Source organism: Trachurus japonicus, chromosome 9 (genome assembly GCF_045865225.1).
Source record: "Trachurus japonicus isolate A0001 chromosome 9, Traja_1.0".
NCBI lineage: Eukaryota > Metazoa > Chordata > Actinopteri > Carangiformes > Carangidae > Trachurus > Trachurus japonicus.
Window position 1 is genome coordinate 22977120 of NC_140915.1, and position 18615 is coordinate 22995734.

At 40.4% G+C, this 18615-nt stretch overlaps 1 protein-coding gene across 1 annotated transcript; it reads left to right on the forward strand.

Annotated features, from left to right (window-relative positions):
* Positions 1-70: 70 nt before the first annotated feature.
* ndc80 (NDC80 kinetochore complex component) lies at positions 71-6469 on the forward strand. Its single transcript, XM_085786608.1, has 17 exons — positions 71-193; positions 455-547; positions 1294-1374; positions 1704-1830; positions 1954-2126; positions 2310-2412; positions 2553-2642; positions 2969-3062; positions 3239-3339; positions 3517-3661; positions 3767-3972; positions 4279-4428; positions 4614-4703; positions 4931-5023; positions 5300-5430; positions 5573-5675; positions 5951-6469. The coding sequence occupies exons 1-17, from the start codon at positions 186-188 to the stop codon at positions 6077-6079; spliced, it is 1917 nt and encodes a 638-aa protein (XP_085642734.1). The 5' UTR covers positions 71-185; the 3' UTR covers positions 6080-6469.
* The last annotated feature ends 12146 nt before the right edge of the window (positions 6470-18615 follow it).

The window sequence follows — 18615 nt, forward strand, 5'->3', positions numbered from 1 at the left end:
AAAACACTCTATGGTAAAACAACATACCCTACAAAATAAGAGATCGCTCAAACGGAGCCTTCTTGGACCACACTGCGCTCCGTACTCTGCTGACGTCACCGCCGTTTGTATTGTTTTGGCGGTTTCGCTGCTTCGTCCGTTGCTCGGTGTATCGATTTATTTGATCAGTTTTTAACCCACGAAAAATGGAGCGGTACGTCTCAAACTCACTATAAGACCTTTATTAATGTTATTCTGTCCGACTGAAAGTTATTTTCTCACAAAATGTGGCAGTTTTGTTAACTTTGCTTGGACGTTGTTGGCTAGTCGCGGTCGTCACGTCAAAACGTAGCGTTACCATTGTATTATCCCATTTAGTGTGTAGTTATAGATTGTGGCGGGTGAGTTTCTTTTTTAAACAGTACAATAACGTGAATAAGTGAAATGTTTCTTTTGTATAATAACTTGTGTCCAGTGGAAGGAAGAGTCGAGCAGGCAGACAATCCGAGCTGCCGATGCGGGTTCAAGACAGCAACAGGATGAGCAATGTGTACACAACGCCCCAGAGGTTGGTGAAAGTAACTCAGGCTACGATACATTCAGACATAACGTCTCTGGACATAATACTTATTCAGTAAATATGCTGCTATCTTACACTGACACTGCAGCTCCAAAATTGTGGTATGAACTACCGCTGCACATTAGACAGGCCTCCTCACTTTCTAATTTTAAAACTCTTCTTAAACCCACCTCTTTTCTTTGGCTTTTTACGCTACGTAGGTTGTTACCTTTGTGTTTGTGCTTTATAAATAAAATGGATTGGGTTGGATTTACTGCACCCTTTTATCAAGCAAATGTGTGGTTGGTAAAACCTAATGTGAATCACACCCATGAAGGAATTATTATGCTTTAGTACGTGACTACTCTCACTACAAGAATGCTGAAATAGTTTAAATATGAATAAAGTGGGACAACATTTGCTGGTAGTAACAGTTGAACATTAATTTTTAGATTAGAACAGTTTGATCTGTGTAATTAAAGAAAAAAAAAAAGACCAGGAAGAACAGCAGACATGAGTGGCACTTCTGCTTGAAAGCTGCCTAAAACAGTAAATTGATTAGTTTGCAGTAAAATTGTTGTAAGCTATTTTACTTTTTTCACTTATGTTGCAGTTTCTATTATGTGCAATGACAAACTTTCAGCCTTCACTGTTCAATAATTTTAAATGGTTTAACAAAGGTAATGGGTGGATTGCTGGCTGCTTGTTCAAGTGAAGCACGACCATTTGTTCACACTCAGTTTGTTCCTTTACAGTAAGCATTCCTTTGGAAAGCTCAATATACCCAAACCACAGTCGGTGACATCTGAAAGGCGGACCAGCTTCTTTGGTGCACGGTATGTGAATAATATTTCAGAAACTTACGAAACTGCGTAACAATGTAATGATGGAAAGCAAATCACAAATGCATTGATAAAGTGGGACAAACACCAATAGTAGCAAAGCAGATGTAATATTAAATAAAGTAGTGAAGTTGCTCTATCAAAAAAACAATCCAATTTGTAAATTGTTAACTTTATGAATGTGCCTTTTGCTTTCCCATCATTACATTTCCACATTGCAGATATTTAGATGCAAATAAAATGAAGATGTCCATTTTTATTTAATTTCAAATAGCAACATTTATATTTGATATAAAGGTGGTATGTCACTGTTTTCACTGTAGAACTAGTGGTGCTAGCATGCCTCGCAACAGCACCATGTCTGGGTTTGGAGGAACTGAGAAGATCAAAGATACCAGACCTCTGCATGATAAATCTTTTGTTCAGCAGTGCATCAGACAACTACATGAGGTAAATTCACTATGTTACACACAATTTGACAGTCTGTGTAATGAGTGTACAGGATCAATGTCTTATGAAAAGTAATTTTAATGGTCAGAAGCCATCCTGATATTCTGTCTTATATCTTTCTAGTTCTTAACAGAGTACGGATACCCGGGCACTTTGTCATCTAAGACTCTCCAGTCTCCCTCTACCAAGGAGTTTGTGAAGATGTTTGAGTTCATCTACCGGCAGCTGGACCCAACGTTTCAGATGCCAGACTCCAAAGTTGAGGAGGAGGTTCCAGCTCTCATAAGAACCCTGAGGTGAAATATATTTAGTGTTACGTATTTTACACATTATCATACGTATATAACACAGGACTTATGCGTTGATTAAAAAGATCACAGACAAAGATATACAAGCACTAATACCTTCCATTTGTTAATGATTTTCCATGTCGACTCTTTGGCATTGCTCATTGTTGCTCATCCTGTTTATGGTTTTAGGTATCCATTTGTTCTCTCCAAGAGTTCAATGTATTCTGTTGGAGCTCCCCATACCTGGCCTCAGGCCCTGGGTGCTCTCATGTGGCTCATTAATAACGTCAAGGTGAGTAGCAATCGGTTCTGGGTCCTCTTTTTTTTTTTTTTTATCTAAAAGCAGGTTGATTTGCTACAAATATAGAATGAACCGTTTAATTTCTATTTAAAGAAATACATTAAAATGTTTTTGTGTGTTCTGTGTGTCAGGTCAGCTGGAGTCTGAGTAAGCAGGAGCTGCTGTTCACTGACTTCTGTGAAGATGGTGACAATATTGAGGATGGGGCTGATTATAACAAGGTACCTTGATATCTTTCCACAGCATCACGAGCCAGAAACACCCCATCACTTAAAAACCTGTGTATATTTCTTTAGTTTTGGGGTTAACAAAGCTGCTCAGGTTTTCTTGGAATCAAAGTTCCCAACAGAATTGAATGTAGCACAAATTTCTGTTTTATGTAAACGTGTGTGTGTGTGTGTGTGTGTGTGTGTGTGTGTGTGTGTGTGTGGTGTGTGTGTGTGTGTGTGTGTGTGTGTGTGTGTGTGTGTGTGTGTGTGTGTGTGTGTGTGTGTGTGTGTGTGTGTGTGTGTGTGTGTGTGTGTGTGTGTGTGTGTGTGTTTTCCAGCTCTTCCTTGATTACACAGCTGAGACATACGCCGGGTTCATGCAGGGTAATGACACATTTGAGGACGACAATGACGCATTCCTCACCAAACTAAGTAAGCACAGCGTTTATTTCTATTTATTTATTTTAAAGTATTTGATGACGCATTCCTCACTAAACTAAGTAGCACAGCATTTATTTCTATTTATTTATTTTAAAATATTCAATTCATTTCCCTTTATATTTAAACATAATCAGTAAGAATTGCGTGTGCTCTGTTTGTCTTTGCAGAGAAGCTTTACAACGTTGATGAAGCCCTGCTGGCCTCCATGGAGGAGAAGCACAAGATACTCAGTGATGAGGTTGAGAGACTGGAGAAAGAGAACCAGACGGTCAGGGACCTAAATAATATTAATACTACCAACCTATGTGTGTAGATTAGAGTATGATTTTAAATATTTGGAAAGTTGTGCATTAAAGTGTGCCGAGTTCTTTCAGTAGATGAAATGTGAGTAGGATGAGCAGCAAGACATCACACAGATCATTTTCTTTCTCCTTCCCCTGGATAGGACCGTCTAAATACCAAGAGGATAGAAAAGGTGAAGCTGCAGGCAGATCTGAAGAAACTCCAGAGTTATCTAAGCAGCCTGGAAACCTTTAGAGCCAACCTGGAGAATAAAGACTCAGAGCTGAATAAGATGTCGGAGGCCTCTGGTAAACACAGGAAATGAAATGGGCTCAATTTGACCAATAGTTAGCCTGATCTGTGGGCGGCTTGCTGATTTCTTATACATCATGATTCTCCTGTCGTTTTTGCAGTCAGTCAAGTGGAATCTCTAAAACATCAGCGGGAGGAGCTGCAAAACCTCCTACAGAAGCAAAAGTTTACTCCAGCTGACGTGGAGAGGATCAACAGAGAGAAAAGAGAGCTCCAACAGACCATCTCCACCCTCAGCAAGTCGCTTGAAGACGCCGAACAGCACATGTGGAATTCAGAGATCATGCTGGCCAAAGTGAAAGAGAAGGTACTGAGTACATGTAGCACACAAGCAAAGAGCCGTAGGCATCAGCCCCATTTTGTTGGTGGGGTACATGACACATGAATCATGGTTTTTGAAATCACAGTGTTTTTCTTGATATCATTCTCTGCATACAGAATGAAACTCAATTTTGTGAATTTTAAGTATACTTTGTCTCTATTGTGCTTGTGTGGTTTACAGTTAGTGTAGAAGATCAGCTGTTTTTATCCAGTGACTCATATTCTGACCTGTGGTTTCTTTTTTCTTTGCCCCTCTTCGTCTGCTCTGTCCTCCTATTTCCCTCAATTGTAGGCGGAGGTAAAGGTAGCGGAGTACCACAAGTTGGCGCGTAAACTGAAGCTGATCCCACAGTCTGCGGAGAATGCCTGTGGTCATGATTTTGAGATGAGGCCTTTTGAAAGTGGACCCAGCAGTACAGTCCAGCATAAAACACAGATACAGGTACCTTCAGCTAGTGATCCAGTATACGCTGTTATTTACATCCATGTAAGAACAGAGTTTTATATTTTAAATCAGTTAAATATGAACTAGACGGACTAGCCAGCAACTATTTGTGGTATTGTTATTTTATTCTGTTTGCTGATAGATTGTGGAATCGTGTGCACTTGTTGTGATTTGTGCTGTAGATGCTCCTGAGGAAGCTGATCAGTGATGTGGAGGAGGAGAACAGTCGATTGGCCAACATGAACCTCAGTCTGGAGGAGTCGTGTGAACAGGTAACAAAACTGTTGCACGTGTGTCCAGAAATATTGCCACATCTGAAGGCATGTACACACCACGTATGACATGAATGATGAGTCGCAGATGTGGGGCTTTTCTCTGTGATCTCCAAAAATTGACAGTGAATGGGATGTGAGGTTTAAAATGTTGTGTCTGATGGGGTTCTGACATTAACACTTGTTCTGTGTCTTTGTCTCTTTGGTTGTGTGTTTGTGTCTTTTAGTTGAATTCAAACATCTTGGACAAGTCCAACGATCTGAAGCAGCTGAAAGAGCAGGTTCGCAAGCTGGATGAACGGCTGGAATCTGACATGCAGGTACATCTGGCAGCCTTTAAATAGTGACTCAACTGACACTGCTTTACAGACATGGAACAACCATTTTTCATCAATTCCACCAATTAAATTGAATTAAAGAGAGAATGTATAGAAACCCACAAAAAGAGAGAATTTTTGTGATAGTATCCAGTACAATGGGATTCAGTGCAGCGAGGCACAAAGAGAAAGTAATTGGGTTTTTACAAATGTTTATAACACAAAAACCACAACTGCTTCATACATGTAATATCTGATTTTCTGTCTCTGTGTCTGTAGGAGCTGGCCCGAGAGGAGGAGGATTGGGCAGCAGAGATGGATTCTGTGGAAAACCATCGTACACTTTTGGAGAAGAAAGTAAATTATGGATACGATGATGCAGTGCAACAGCTGAAGGCAGCACAGCAACAGTAAGTGATTATCAATACAAGAATATATGTCTAAAACTTGCTGCTTCAAAACCAACAGTATGGTCTTCTATGGCGATTACCATACTCCATTTCTGTCTGTTTTATGCCCGGAATAAAAGATTTGTGTTCATCTCTTCTCAAGGTACCACCTGGTGCTGCAAGAGACCAATGAGGAGAGACGAACAGTCGCTAACAACCTGGCATCTGTGTTTACCACAGCTGCTAACCACCTGTCGACTACAGAGGTAAAATGTTTCTGCAACGATGTGTCAGTCTCATGTAGGAAATACAATCTATGTGGATCAAGCACAATGTTAAGAGAATACTGCTATCAAGTGTCAAATATTGTCATAGATTGTCATACAGGAAATAAATGACAGCAAACATCAATTATTATACTAAAATACTAAAGCACAAACTATTCAATAACCTGTGTTCATATTCTAATGTTAAAATGTGTTGATGTGATGAGGCTGTTCTTAGCGGGTCATTGCTCACCATTGGGCGTTTTGTGCTACAGAAATGCCTGGAGGAGCTGCACAGCAGAGTTCACCGTGCCTGCTCTAAGGCCGTGGAGGACGACGAGGTGGCTATACAGAAGATGCGGGAAACTGTGCAGATCTTAAAGTCCAAGGCGGTCAGTTTGTAAAGAGACATGTGATCTCTGGTCACTTCAAGGACTGTGTAAGTGAGTGGGATTATCCACCATCATTTGTGCTTTCATTTTATCTTATCTTGGAAAGAAGAAACAAATTACTTCATTCACCCGATTCACTCATCTGTTTCATGTGTTCTTAACAAGTTTTGAAAGTATTGTATCACTCATAACCTTAGATATTTAAAAAAAAAAGTACAGTGGTGTCTTTTTTTCCATCACCGATACATTGAAAATACGTAGTTATTGTACCTAGAGTTGAATTTTTTATGGATGTCTGATCAGACTGTACTGTGTTTTGTGTGTTTTTTTTCTTTTTCTATATACACTTTTCTATTTGTTGTTGTTGTTGTAATTATTAATAAATATTCACATGTAAAATAAGACTTGCCATTTCTAAATTTGTTTAAATGCCAAGACATCCCAAGGGAAAAAGGAAAGGCAAATGTTTGATTGTTTCAGCAGCCACTAGACGGCAGCACACTCCACCAGCTGCTAAAACTGTCAAAGCTTTCCCCAAATCAGTGCTCCTTCAGAAGCTCCTCCTCCCAAATTTATGGACACGACTGAGTCATAATGAACCTTATAATGTAAAACATTCTTTGACCAGAGAGATAGTGGTTTAAATTGTTTTACAAAATTACACAGACAGAAAAGATGACTGTAGGTTTGTAGCTAAGCTAATGAGGTTGGAGGGTAACATCACATTTCTTGGCAGACATTACTCAACCAAATAAATTCACAAGCAAGCCAAGCTGTTTTTTTTTTCATTTAAAATAATGAATATCAGATTGTTTTTTTCTTCAAGCCCACAGAATGGACAGCTGGCAGACCATTGGAGATTTTCACTGAATTTGATTTTTACAAAATGTAATGGATAACAATCGCTTACACTATCTTTACTTGAGGCTGTTCAGTCAAATGGAGCACATTATCTGTCTCAGTACAAGCTGAAAGCACAGAATAAGCCACACAGGCTTGTCAGCTGCTGAACACATTTGTCCTGGGTTGCTTTTTGTTTCCCTTTGGGAACTCATCCAAACTTCTGAGCTGTTGATTAATGTTGCAAAATCTGCCCCAGAGTTTCTTCAGTGATTAAAACGTGGTTTGTTCGACTGTTCAGACATTTTAAAAAAAATGAGAAAAAAAAGTTGTTTAGTTAATTTAAAACTGTCTTGGCTTTGGCCAGAGTAGGTACCAACTGCACTAACTTTCAGATGGTTTTGCAGGGTGTCTAGTTTGAAAGATGAAATATTACCAATATAATACTCCTGCAGCGCCACCAACACACCAAATTTAATCAAACTTCATATTCAAATGAGTACAAACTCCAAACAAAGCAGTTCCAGCCATTTTATTCACTGATTTGAATCTTGCTTCTTTTATATTGTTGATTCATTCTCGATAATATTCTTTCTGGTTAACACAGAAACTATTTGCATAGTTTCCATTTGTAACATTCTCATTTGTCCTATTTTTATCGAGCGCATTTGAGTGTTGAAGTTCCACATATTGGCCAAAACCCATAAAACTGATGGGCTCTAGTAAATGAAGCGTTTTATTTTAGTTTGTGAGTGAGTTTATTTCAGACTTCTGGCAGGAGCATTTATTTAAAATGAACTGGCTGAGGCAAAGTTGGCAGTGATGACACAAACAGGAAGTGGGCCATATCTCCATAATGCTTTCTCCAGTCATGGTCAAAATCACTCATTGTACCTATTTCCAATGAGCTCTGCAGACCTTTAGTATTTGTACATATATATGTATATATTATACATGTATACATACATACTGTGCTATATATATTTTTGCACCTATATTCAATTCAGACAAAGCTGTGGCAATCTGTGCACAAATCAAACTGGAATTTTGGCTTTCAAAAAAGTGTTTTGACAGGCTGTAAATCTCTCTATATACTGTTATATTGGCCCTGATCCAGTGTTTGTCAAACTGCCTTATGAAACTTTAGGGTTCAGAGACTCAATGGATCTTTTTCACAGAAAAATGTCTGCCTTCTGCTCTTGGACACAGTGATGCTGATTTATGATTTAATATAAGTACATGTTTTTCAAAGCTCTCTTTTCCCACTATAAGCCTCAACACTGTTTACATTATATGGTAACTTCCCACAATGTGAATATCATTTTTATTTTTGTCTGTTTTTGCAGTTTTCTGCTTTGATGGTGTCATTGCAGCAAAAAAGGAAGAGGGAGGGGGGGGATGCTAATTTGACCTTCAGAAAGTGTCAACAACAATTTCACAGTGCTTTGATTCTTCACACCGCTGAGAAAATGAAATGTAGTAGGGCAGGCTATTTAAGTGCCGCCAACCTTTCTGTTAAACAATCACAAAGCAGCAAACACCTATCCTAAGATACAACGTCCTGTAAAGGAGGATATTGTGTGTCTCTTCCTTGTTTTTGATTCTGCTCTGATGAGTAAGTCAGTCCGTCCTGTTGGGTGGGTGGGTCCTCCTCTCCACAGGTGACGACAGAGCCCGCCCACAGGTGGGACAACAAACTGCGCCTCCAGGTAAACGCGGGCTTTTGAAATGTTCTCCTTTGACAGACACTGTGATTTTTCTCCAAAAAGAAAAAAAAGGCCTTAATTAAAGAAACCATGCACCGGTTGCCCGCTAAAACCAGTCAAAACTAGTTTTCTCACTCTTCTCAACCTGTGTCACATTTACAACAGATAATAATATGAAGTCTGAAGCGAGATTTCCTCTATCAAGACAGAAGACCCTGTTAGCAGACTCGGGACTGGCCTTTCCTCTGCTTGAAGTGTAAGTAACTTGTTTGCTACACAACCTGAACCTATATCCGTTTTGCACTTTTGCGGAGATAACTTTTACCAGTAGACTATCAAACACTTTTGGCAAATGTTGTTTGCTAGCAGGATAGCTAACTGTCAGCGCTGCTGTGAAGCAAGGAGCTAACGATGCTAACAACGTGAGGGCTAAAGGCTGCAGCTGTTTTTTGTTGTCTCTCTGTCCCCTTAGTGTCAATACCTGTAGGCTACTACTTTGTTTTTGTTGTTTGTTTGTTGTAGTTTTTAGTGGCAGTGATGATCATCCACAGAAACAGGTGAAGCAGAAACACTGCTATATTTGCAAGGGAAACTGTGCCATAGTTTACTCATTCATATCATAAACAACTAGATATCTGGATTTTTGTTTTGTTTTGTGCAAAAAATAAAAACAAAGATACAGGACACTGAGGCCCTCTGAAATTGTTGTCTCATAGACTAAACAATCAATCAAGTGACTTGAATCTGCAGAACAATGTAAACAATCCATAGCTTCTATCCACCAAACAGCTCTTGACCCTGACCACCATAGATCTGCAGTATATCAACCACTGAGGCATTTCCTTTTTCAAAGTGTTTCAAACCAAGCTGAGGTGTCATCCAGGGATTTGGGGTGATGGCCAAACTTGAAAACTCAACATCATGTCAATATAGTGAAGTCTAAGAAGTTTTCACAGGGGGCACATTTGCAAACGGTCGGTGCTGCAAGCGTGAGAAAAAGGTTTTTTGGCAGATGTGACGAGGAGAGATGAGGTGATTGTGAGGGGCTCCATGAAGAGAGGGAATGAAAATGTGATGGATAACTTCCACCGCAAGCAGAGGCAACCCTGGACACTTTGTTTGAGTGTGTCAGTTTGAGTATGTGTTGGGTGGGGTGGCGTGGAAGAGAGGACAGGCCGGGCAGGAAGGCTGGTGCCGTGTGTTAACAGCCACAGAGACTAAATTCAGCTAAACAAGACAGAGGCCCTGATGTGTTTATCACATCCCATATGGACAGGTGGCATCCATAAGCGTCATTTTGAAAGACTTAGACTGCGTGTCTTTGCATGAGTGAGAAAATCAATATCATGACTTGTGTGTCGACTCTGGGGCGTTGTGCCCCCAGAGGCATGGTTATCGAAATGTGTATAAAACACTTGGTGCAGGAATTTTGTGAACTTAGTTCTGCATAAATTTGTGTTTGCATTTGTGGTTTTTCTCTGTTGCCAGGCTGATTAATGTCTTTTGTGGTTATTAACTGAGTGTGTGTCTGTGTGTTCTCCTGTGTTGCCTGTCACCCTCAGCCTGGTTGAACCTATTTTATTATGGATCATTCCAGTTTAAGACATGCGCCATGAATTTTTAATACACTGTATGTTCCCGCTCTCCCACAGGGGAAGTCGATATGACCTGGCTGAGGGCAAAGTCTTAACTCTTCCAGAGTTGTCTCTGTGTGTGTGTGTGTGTGTGTGTGTGTGTGTGTGTGTAACTCTCACAGGGCCTCTAACAGAGGGAAGATGTAAGGAGGAGGATATGTGATGGTGTGGTGTGTGCACATGAGACAGAGACTCAGCCAGGTGCCAAGAAAAAACGCAAGTTGTAAAAACAAAGCCAAAATTCAAAGGTTATCTTCCTCCCTGCTCCATGACCTGGAGAAGGTGCGTGTTGTTACTTTGCCCCGCACCGCAAGGCTTTCAGCAGCTAATCCGTCATATCACAGACAGGCAGACGCTGTAGAGCGGAGAGGTGCTAATGTGGAGTCTTATTAGGGGTTAATCTCACCCATCCGGCACAAGAATAATCGGTTTTACAGATGTAGGAAATGGGGGCAGAGAAAAAGAAGGAGATAAAGAGAGAAAGCGATCGCTCTCCCCAACTCTCTTTCTCCCAGCTAGCTGTCAAAACAGCGCAACGGAGTCAAAATTCATCTCCCTTAGACCTACATGATGACCAGCTTTGGCATTTTGATTTCTGTTCCAGCAGCTAACTGTGTCCAGATTTAGATGACAAATCAACTTCTACTACAGCTGTGTGGCAAACATGGGGAGGAATGACGCAACTGCTGTAATAGGATTCACATTTGAAAAACTGTCCGTCTCGTTGCTCAGGACAGACAGATGTTGACTTTTCAACTTCAGCACAGTCATTAACAACAATAGCAATACAAATTACAGAAAACAACAATGCATCATTCTGTGGCTGTCCAATATACGGTTTACTGTGTGCAGCATTTGCCCTTTGCAAAGTGCTTGTTTGTGCCGACCTGTAATGTGTTTTGTGCTGTGCAGCAGCAGTCTCTTGGTTAAGGTTAGTTTATTCTTTGTTGCGCTGGACAATGGGCAGTGTCTGCCTGTCTGTCCTGATGAAAAAATAGTTTCTAAACTTACACTCACAAACAGACAGACAGATATGTGCAGGCACAATGTGAGATATTGATTTTTGCAAGATCTTTTCGACTAACTCTCATCTAAAAAAGGCATCTGGTTGGTGATGCGAGAAACAAAGTCCACAGGGAAAACAGAGTCTGTATCACAAAGAAGCAGCTGATGAAAAGCTGAAAAGAGTGAGCAGCCATTCACTCAAGTCATCTGCAGCCTAAGTAGCAGTAGTCTCTACTGCTGTCATCACAAGCGTGTAGGTGTGTGTGTGTGGTGTGTGGGGCAGTTTTTTTTTTCCATGGGTTTCCCTTCCATCCCTGATGCATGTGAGGCCAGGGCCTCCTCCTTCTTGTTATGGATCCTTTGATGATGACATTGTGCTTTGTTGACATTACGGCAGCTTCCTGTGTGACTTCAGCGTATGTTGATAGTTTCCTGTGTGTTCAGCCTCAGTGTAAAAGCGCCGTAATCAGGGGTATCTTTTGTTGAATAATAGATTCAGTGAGTGACTGGTTTACACACAGCAGGTTTTTCCATTTCAGCTCGCCCATAATTCAGCTAAGGCATGAAACATAACAGTTTCTCAAATGTTATTCTTTTGTGTCAGGACAATTTATCCACAGAATCCACAGTAGGGAAGATCCACCACAGATTTAGGCAGAAAACAAGACAGAAAGTGTGTCCCACAGTGATGCCACAGTCACACTGAGCTCTGCAAAAAAAAAGAACGGGAAAAAAGCAGCTGGAAACCTACTTTGAATTTACACATGGTTTTCTATCAAGCACATGTTCTGGTTTATTGCCATTCTTTATCTCAGTCTGTTGTTAAGACAAATAACTCTGTTCAATAATTTCTCATTAGACACAGCGTGGTGATATTGTTAGGGTCATTTTTGTACAGAGGTTTGAGACCTCCACTTGGACTCTTGTCCAATAATACACATCGCTTTCACACCTTTTTGCCTGTTTTTGCACAGATCTGATCAGGTTATAATATCCTACTTGGATGTATTTAGTTTCTTTTGGACAGAGCTTCTTCCTATGTTTACAGACATTGTACTAAGCTAGGCTGCTGGCTGCAGCTTCATATTTACCAAACCAAACAGAAAGTGGTATCAACTCTCAGAAATAACGGAATATTTGCGTATGTGCATTCTCCAAAAAAACAAGCTTTGAAATACATTATAATCTTGTTGCTTTGGTTTGCATCTGCCAGAGTTTAGTGTCTTTTGGAAAGTGCAGGAACTTGCTGTAAGAGTTTGAGTGATTAGCTCAAAGTAACCCGTGGAAGGGCTTTTGTTTTTGCATTGAGAGAGGAGAGGAGTTGTTTTTTTAGACTTACTGTTGTTCTGCGTACCTCAAAGGTTAAAGCATGGCAGAAACATGACAGAGGTCAAAGTTTTATTTCCTGTTCTGGTAATCTGTTAAAAATGTGTCTGCTTCTCGGTGTTGTGGGGCACTTTCTACCATATGGCATAACTTAAATGAATCAAAGGCCAAATAAACATGCCACGTTACTACTATCCCCCTTCTTCTTTTCTAACAGTGAAAAGTAGCCTTCATACCTACAGCAGCTGGACATCAGCCACTGTGTGTCTGTGGTTGTGTTCATGTGAACATGATGCGTCTGTGCTGTCTGCATGCCTGTGAGCAGATCCTACCTGCCTGTGGACTCTTGGTCAAAGCTAGATGATGTGTGTGAGTGAATTACAGGGCAGCGGAGCACCAGATATCAAATTTCCATCAGTTCTGTCTCTGCTCACTTAGGCCTGCATGGGGGTTATTAAGGCACTATGAAGGGTCATTAGAAGGTCGTACTCGACTAAGAAAGGTTATAGAGGGGTTATAAAGGGGCTGTGAGTCAGAGGTTTGAACTGTTTGCTCCCTGTTTTTGCTCTGTGAGTCATTTTCTGGCTTAGTAGGATTCATTTCAGGGTCCATTCACCTCAGGGGGGAAACAGATGTCTGTTAGGGGATCACAGGCTTGTAAATACTTGTAAAGGTATTTTTGGAAAGTTACACACCAATGTTTACTCATGGTCAGCGTAAATAGCTGCAATTTTTGGTGGTAATGTTTTTTTTTGCTTTTTCTGTCATGATCCATTCATTTATTAAGCTGTGATTGGTTGCCTTACTCAAGCACCCGGTGTGTGTTCACCACTGTTTTTTCAGATTCTCATGTGCTTGTATCAGTGGGCTGATCTGGACATCTAATCTCAGTGTTGTGAGTCTGGATATGGTTCATACATCTCTCCTGTGTCTTTCATCAGAACATGACCATGAATGGAGAAACTTGGCTTAAATATTTAGATTTCATTGAGGTGTGCATCTTTTTTCTAATTTAAAACAATCTTGTGTTTTATTTTATTTTATTTCATGCTGTGAATTTGACAAAGATGAGGAGACACTTGTGCAATGCTGCAGCTATCACAGAGGAGTGCTTGCTTACATGGTCGGGAAGTGCATATTGTTTTAGCGTCCTGATCAGCAGTAGATTTACACCGGCATGATTCAGTGGCGTGTCAGTTGTTGGCACAGTGCAGTGTTGCTCTTTCTGCTTGGCTTTGAGTTTAGATGGATGTGGTTTGTGTTTGAAGATAAGAATGCAGGACTGGTGCAACTGTGTGTGTGTGTGCATGTCGCATTGTTTGTTAGGAATTAAAGTTAAACTGTATGCGCCCCCCAAACAAAACATAAACAATTAAGGCTGCAATTACATACACACTACAGTAATTAACACATAAATCTTAGGCTATTAATGAAACAAACAGAAAAAAAAGTCTTATAAATACTCAACATAAACAAAACAGACTGCAGAAAACAGCACATTAAGTCTAACCCTCATCATTTATGTTAATGTCGCAGCTAAAAAATGTTAGTTGACGGGTAGGCTAATGCGATAGCTGTAGCTAACATGTAACTAGAGCATATTGGAAAAATGGTCATGCTAAAGAAACACAGATCTTTTCCCATCTCAGACATTTCAACAACTTTTTATGTTTCTCTTATTTACAAGACATAACTGCATTTACAGAGGGTGAAAGCCTCAGAAGCTCTTGCTGTGGTGTTTATGGAGGAAGTGAGAGGTTCCTCCTTTTTTTTTATACTTGGGAGTCTACAGACACAGTGTAGATTTACACACAAGAACACAGAGGGCTGCAGACTGCATTTATTCATGGAGTAAAAGAGAACAAGAAAACAGAAAGGACCAAGGGGGCCGAAGACATCAATGGATTAAGTTGTAGGACATCAAAACGCAGGAGGACACGAGGGACAGAGGGTCAGATGGGAGGGGGTATGTAGAGATTTTAGAAGTGGTGAAAGACAGGAGGATGGAGGGATAGCAAGGAGCAAGGGAGGACTGCCTTTTCCTCATGAGGGGAGGATGAATGGTGAGTTGGGGTCTGGTTTGACTCCTGGGGTCTTAGACACACACACACACACACACACACACACACACACACACACACACACACACCACTACTGTGTTTACAAGGGAGATTAGAGCAGTTCCACTCTGTACCTCAGCGTGGCAAAGGTGCTTTGGAGCCATATGTGTAAACGATGAGAGGAATGTACATTGATGTATTGACAGTGTATGCTATGTACATTGTGTAACATTCATAACCTTTATAACCCCAAAGGGAACAGCTGTAGTATGTTGTAACTCCCAAATTCATATTGTTTTTTTTTTCATGGTGAGTGACGCAGCAGGTCCCATTAAGTTGGAGCAAATAGCAGGAATAAAAGCCTTAAACTTTAATTATCTTCCAAAAAATATAATAGCTGTTAACAACTGTTGACGGTTTGTTTTAGATTTATAGTAATTGCTGTCTTTGGGGATTAAATCGGTTCTGGCCCAACTACAATAAAAATAAATGGCTCCAGACTGGGTTCGATTTTAGTACATATTATTTCTCTTTCTGCCCCCAGTCTTGTTTGTGTTCAAGAAAGACTCATGTACAATGCAACTGCATGCATTTAGACTAAGTATTAATTTTTAACTCTGGAAACAGTAGTGTTGAGAAAATGTTTTGTTTTGATTATATCCCGTGATCAACAGGTACTTTTTGTAGCATATAGCCTAGTTAGTGGGGTAAATGTTACTTAACAGAGTTTATTGTTTCAGGTAGCTAACAGTTTAGTTGAGCAGCTACAGCAGTTTACTTTTGTTAGCTTATGTTTTAAATTGAAGTTAAAGTCTGGTTTGAGTGACCTGGTTCACTTTAGGCTCGACAAATGACAAAATTGCAACTTGCCGATATTTGTTCTTTCATTCATATTCATTGTTTAGCTGTTCATCTGCATTTCTATGGCAACTGCATCTGAGGAAAATAATGTGTAATCTAGTTGAAATCTCCAGATTTGTCAATAGCTGTATTTGACTCACATATAGGCAGTTTAGCAGGCATGTTGACATGCATACACCAGTAACCCACTCATATCTGATATCTGTTCTGTCTGTTAGTGACTTAATTTACTCCTTTGTTAATAAATGTGACAGGCAAAAATCTCACAGAGCTTTACATTCTCTCACAATCCTGAACAATTCAGCGTTCATCATTCTGCTGACGCAAATCCCTGCTGGTTGGTGTGTGTCGTTGGCAGTGTCATTCAGGATCACACCGCTTTCAAACAGGCCGTCAACTCATCTCAGCAGTTCCCTCTTTGCTTGACATAGTGTGGTCACATTGGAGCAGACTGTTTCCACTCCAGCAGGGCTACTGTCCGTTCTGTCTGCAAGCTGTTTCATATCATTACACTCCTACAACACAGACCGAAGCAGACGGAAAACCACGTCACGAACCAGCCTGAAATTCTGCTTTACCTCCTGCATGTTGGTGCATTCATTCAGAAAAGGGTTTATACACATGAACTCCTAAAGTATTGCCAGTGAAGGAGAAAAGCAAGGGCTAAAAGCTGTTGAGTGCTGGAAAAACTTCAAGGGTTTCATGACCATTGCTTTACAGACACGGTGGCTGAGTGGTGATGCCTCATCTCAAGTGAGTTTGATCACAAATTGGGGAAAAAAACTGAGAAAGAAACTAGCCCGTAGGTCATTTGAGATACAGGATCATATGACCCAGTAGGTTTTGAGATTATCCTGTGATTCAAAGATGTGTAGGTCAAGTGTTGCAGGTGTATTTCCTCCTTTGACCTAATATGAATCATAGAGCTAAAACTTTGAAGAACAGTTAAATGGTCTCAGAGTCGGTTCATTTGATATGTTCCTTTCATTGTGTTTCTGCACAATAAAACACATCAGGCCACTTCTAAATACAGATTTGCGCAGTATGAATACATACTCTTACATGATGTGTCACAGGTGTGAGGCAGAACATTGTAATGCGCATTCTCAGGTTTCACCTGAATATTTAACCATCTGAACTAACACCTCTCCCACACACTGGTGATTGTGTTACATTCACACTCCCCAACCAGCTTTTCCTATACAGCACTAATCAGTCATGTGTTAAAATACTGTTTCTACCAAATATATAATATATATATTTTAATCTATCTAGTTTTTCTATGGGGGGTTATGTGGGCTGTTTCCTATTCATTGTACTGATGAGGGTTATGTGAGATGTATGGGCTGTCTAGACACATGTTGTACTGAGTGTTTTGTTGTGTGTTTATTATGTTAAAGCAGATATCAGTGGAATGTTTTTGTTAATATAAGTCCTAAATAGTCCTATTTTCCGTCAGCAATCACTTACATGAAGTATTTCAGGGTTACCTGGAACGCTACCAAGTCGTAGTTGTGACTTGAAGCTGTAACTTACGGTTTCAAAAGCCTGCCTTGAACACAGCATTAGCCGAAACGGCCGTGCCACTGATATCTGCTTTAATGTAAAAAAAAAAGGGAAGAGAAAGCTCAATAACCATATTTGAGAAAAAGAAAAGTGACTGCATCATGTGTTGCCTCATTGTCTCCTGCAAGAACAGAAAAAGTTAAAAACCCCAAGAAAAAAAGGAAGCCAACATTTTTGAAAGTGAAGGGTTTTCTCACATTCCACCAGCGATGTTATGAGATGGGACTGACTGTCCTCTCGCTCCCTCTCACTGCCCATCGGCTTAATCACTGTATATTCCATCTGCAGTTCACTACAGTGATGACAGATAATACATGTCTGTGTGTGTGCGTGGTAATAGTGATGAGTGGGGAGCCTGCGGCTGGTGGTCCAGACTAGAGGTTTGGCCATAGGCCAGTTGAAGATGATCAGTGCACTGCGGTTACAGCTCCATGTTAATCCCCTTTGCCTCTGCTTTGTGTTGCAGCCAGTCCGATGACAGCACTGCACTGTTCCTTAAACTATTGCACTCACTATTAAACACGTCAAAGAGCCTGTTTCTTGTATAAATCACAAAAATAGTGTTTTCTTTAGACTCGTCGCCATCTTTTTAAGTGTAGAACTTGCCAAAACATCAGACTTCTCCACTACTTTTGCATTTTTGTTTATGACCCTCAGGGCTTTTAAAGTTTTTGAGAATTCTTGATAAAAGACGCATTAAAACACACAACTTCTATCACTAGTGAAGATAAGAGGATAAGAGATGCAGGATCTTCTTTTGATCTTAGAAACGGGGAGAGACAGCATCAATGTTGTGTTGTCGTCATAGCCCTTGAATTGGTAGCTGTATTGTTTTCATCTGTGATGCCTCTCCTTCCTCCTTCTGTGGTTGTCTCTTAGAATTGACTCGTCATGTGGCCTGAGTCATACTGACAGATCTCAGGGCAGCAGCACAAAGAGCTTCTTGTGGTTTGACAAATCTCCCATGAAGACCCTCAACATGTTTGTTACAACCGTGATTACAAATACATTTAGGTTATCATTTGTATCTCTTCTCACGCCATCAGGCACAATAGTGGCAGAAGGGGCTCTGCCCACAGAGACTTTCTCTTGGAAACAAGCTGGCCACTGGTTTGACTTGAAGGATGAGAATCTGAGCTACCACGGAGAACTTCATGAACTCAGGCTATGAGGTGCAAAGGAAGCTTTATCTCCTTGAAGTCGGAGGTCGACTTCAACAGCAGCGTCACCAGATTGGTTTGGAAATCATGGGAAAAATGAACTTCACGTGCCCTTTTCACCCTCAATAACTCTCAATAAAAATATCCATATAAATCTTTCAGCTAATTTCTATATGTATATATGAGGCTTTCATCTTTTTATCATGGGACAGTGGAATCCAAAAGTCTGGGACCAATACTTTATTAACTTTAACATTAATGTTTTTAAAACTTTTTTTTCAACCTCAAAGATCAGTTCATTTGGTCATATGTGAACACAACAATCGTGCTCGGATGGGGAACAAAACAAGCGGGCCGAGATCTAGATCTAGATACGGCTTGTTTCCATTC

Excerpts from the sequence above, each read along its gene's own strand:
- ndc80 (XM_085786608.1), top strand. Across the intron at positions 2,643-2,968 it reads ATGGGGCTGATTATAACAAG|CTCTTCCTTGATTACACAGC; the intron begins GTACCTTGATAT and ends TGTGTTTTCCAG. Across the intron at positions 5,676-5,950 it reads ACCACCTGTCGACTACAGAG|AAATGCCTGGAGGAGCTGCA; the intron begins GTAAAATGTTTC and ends TTTGTGCTACAG.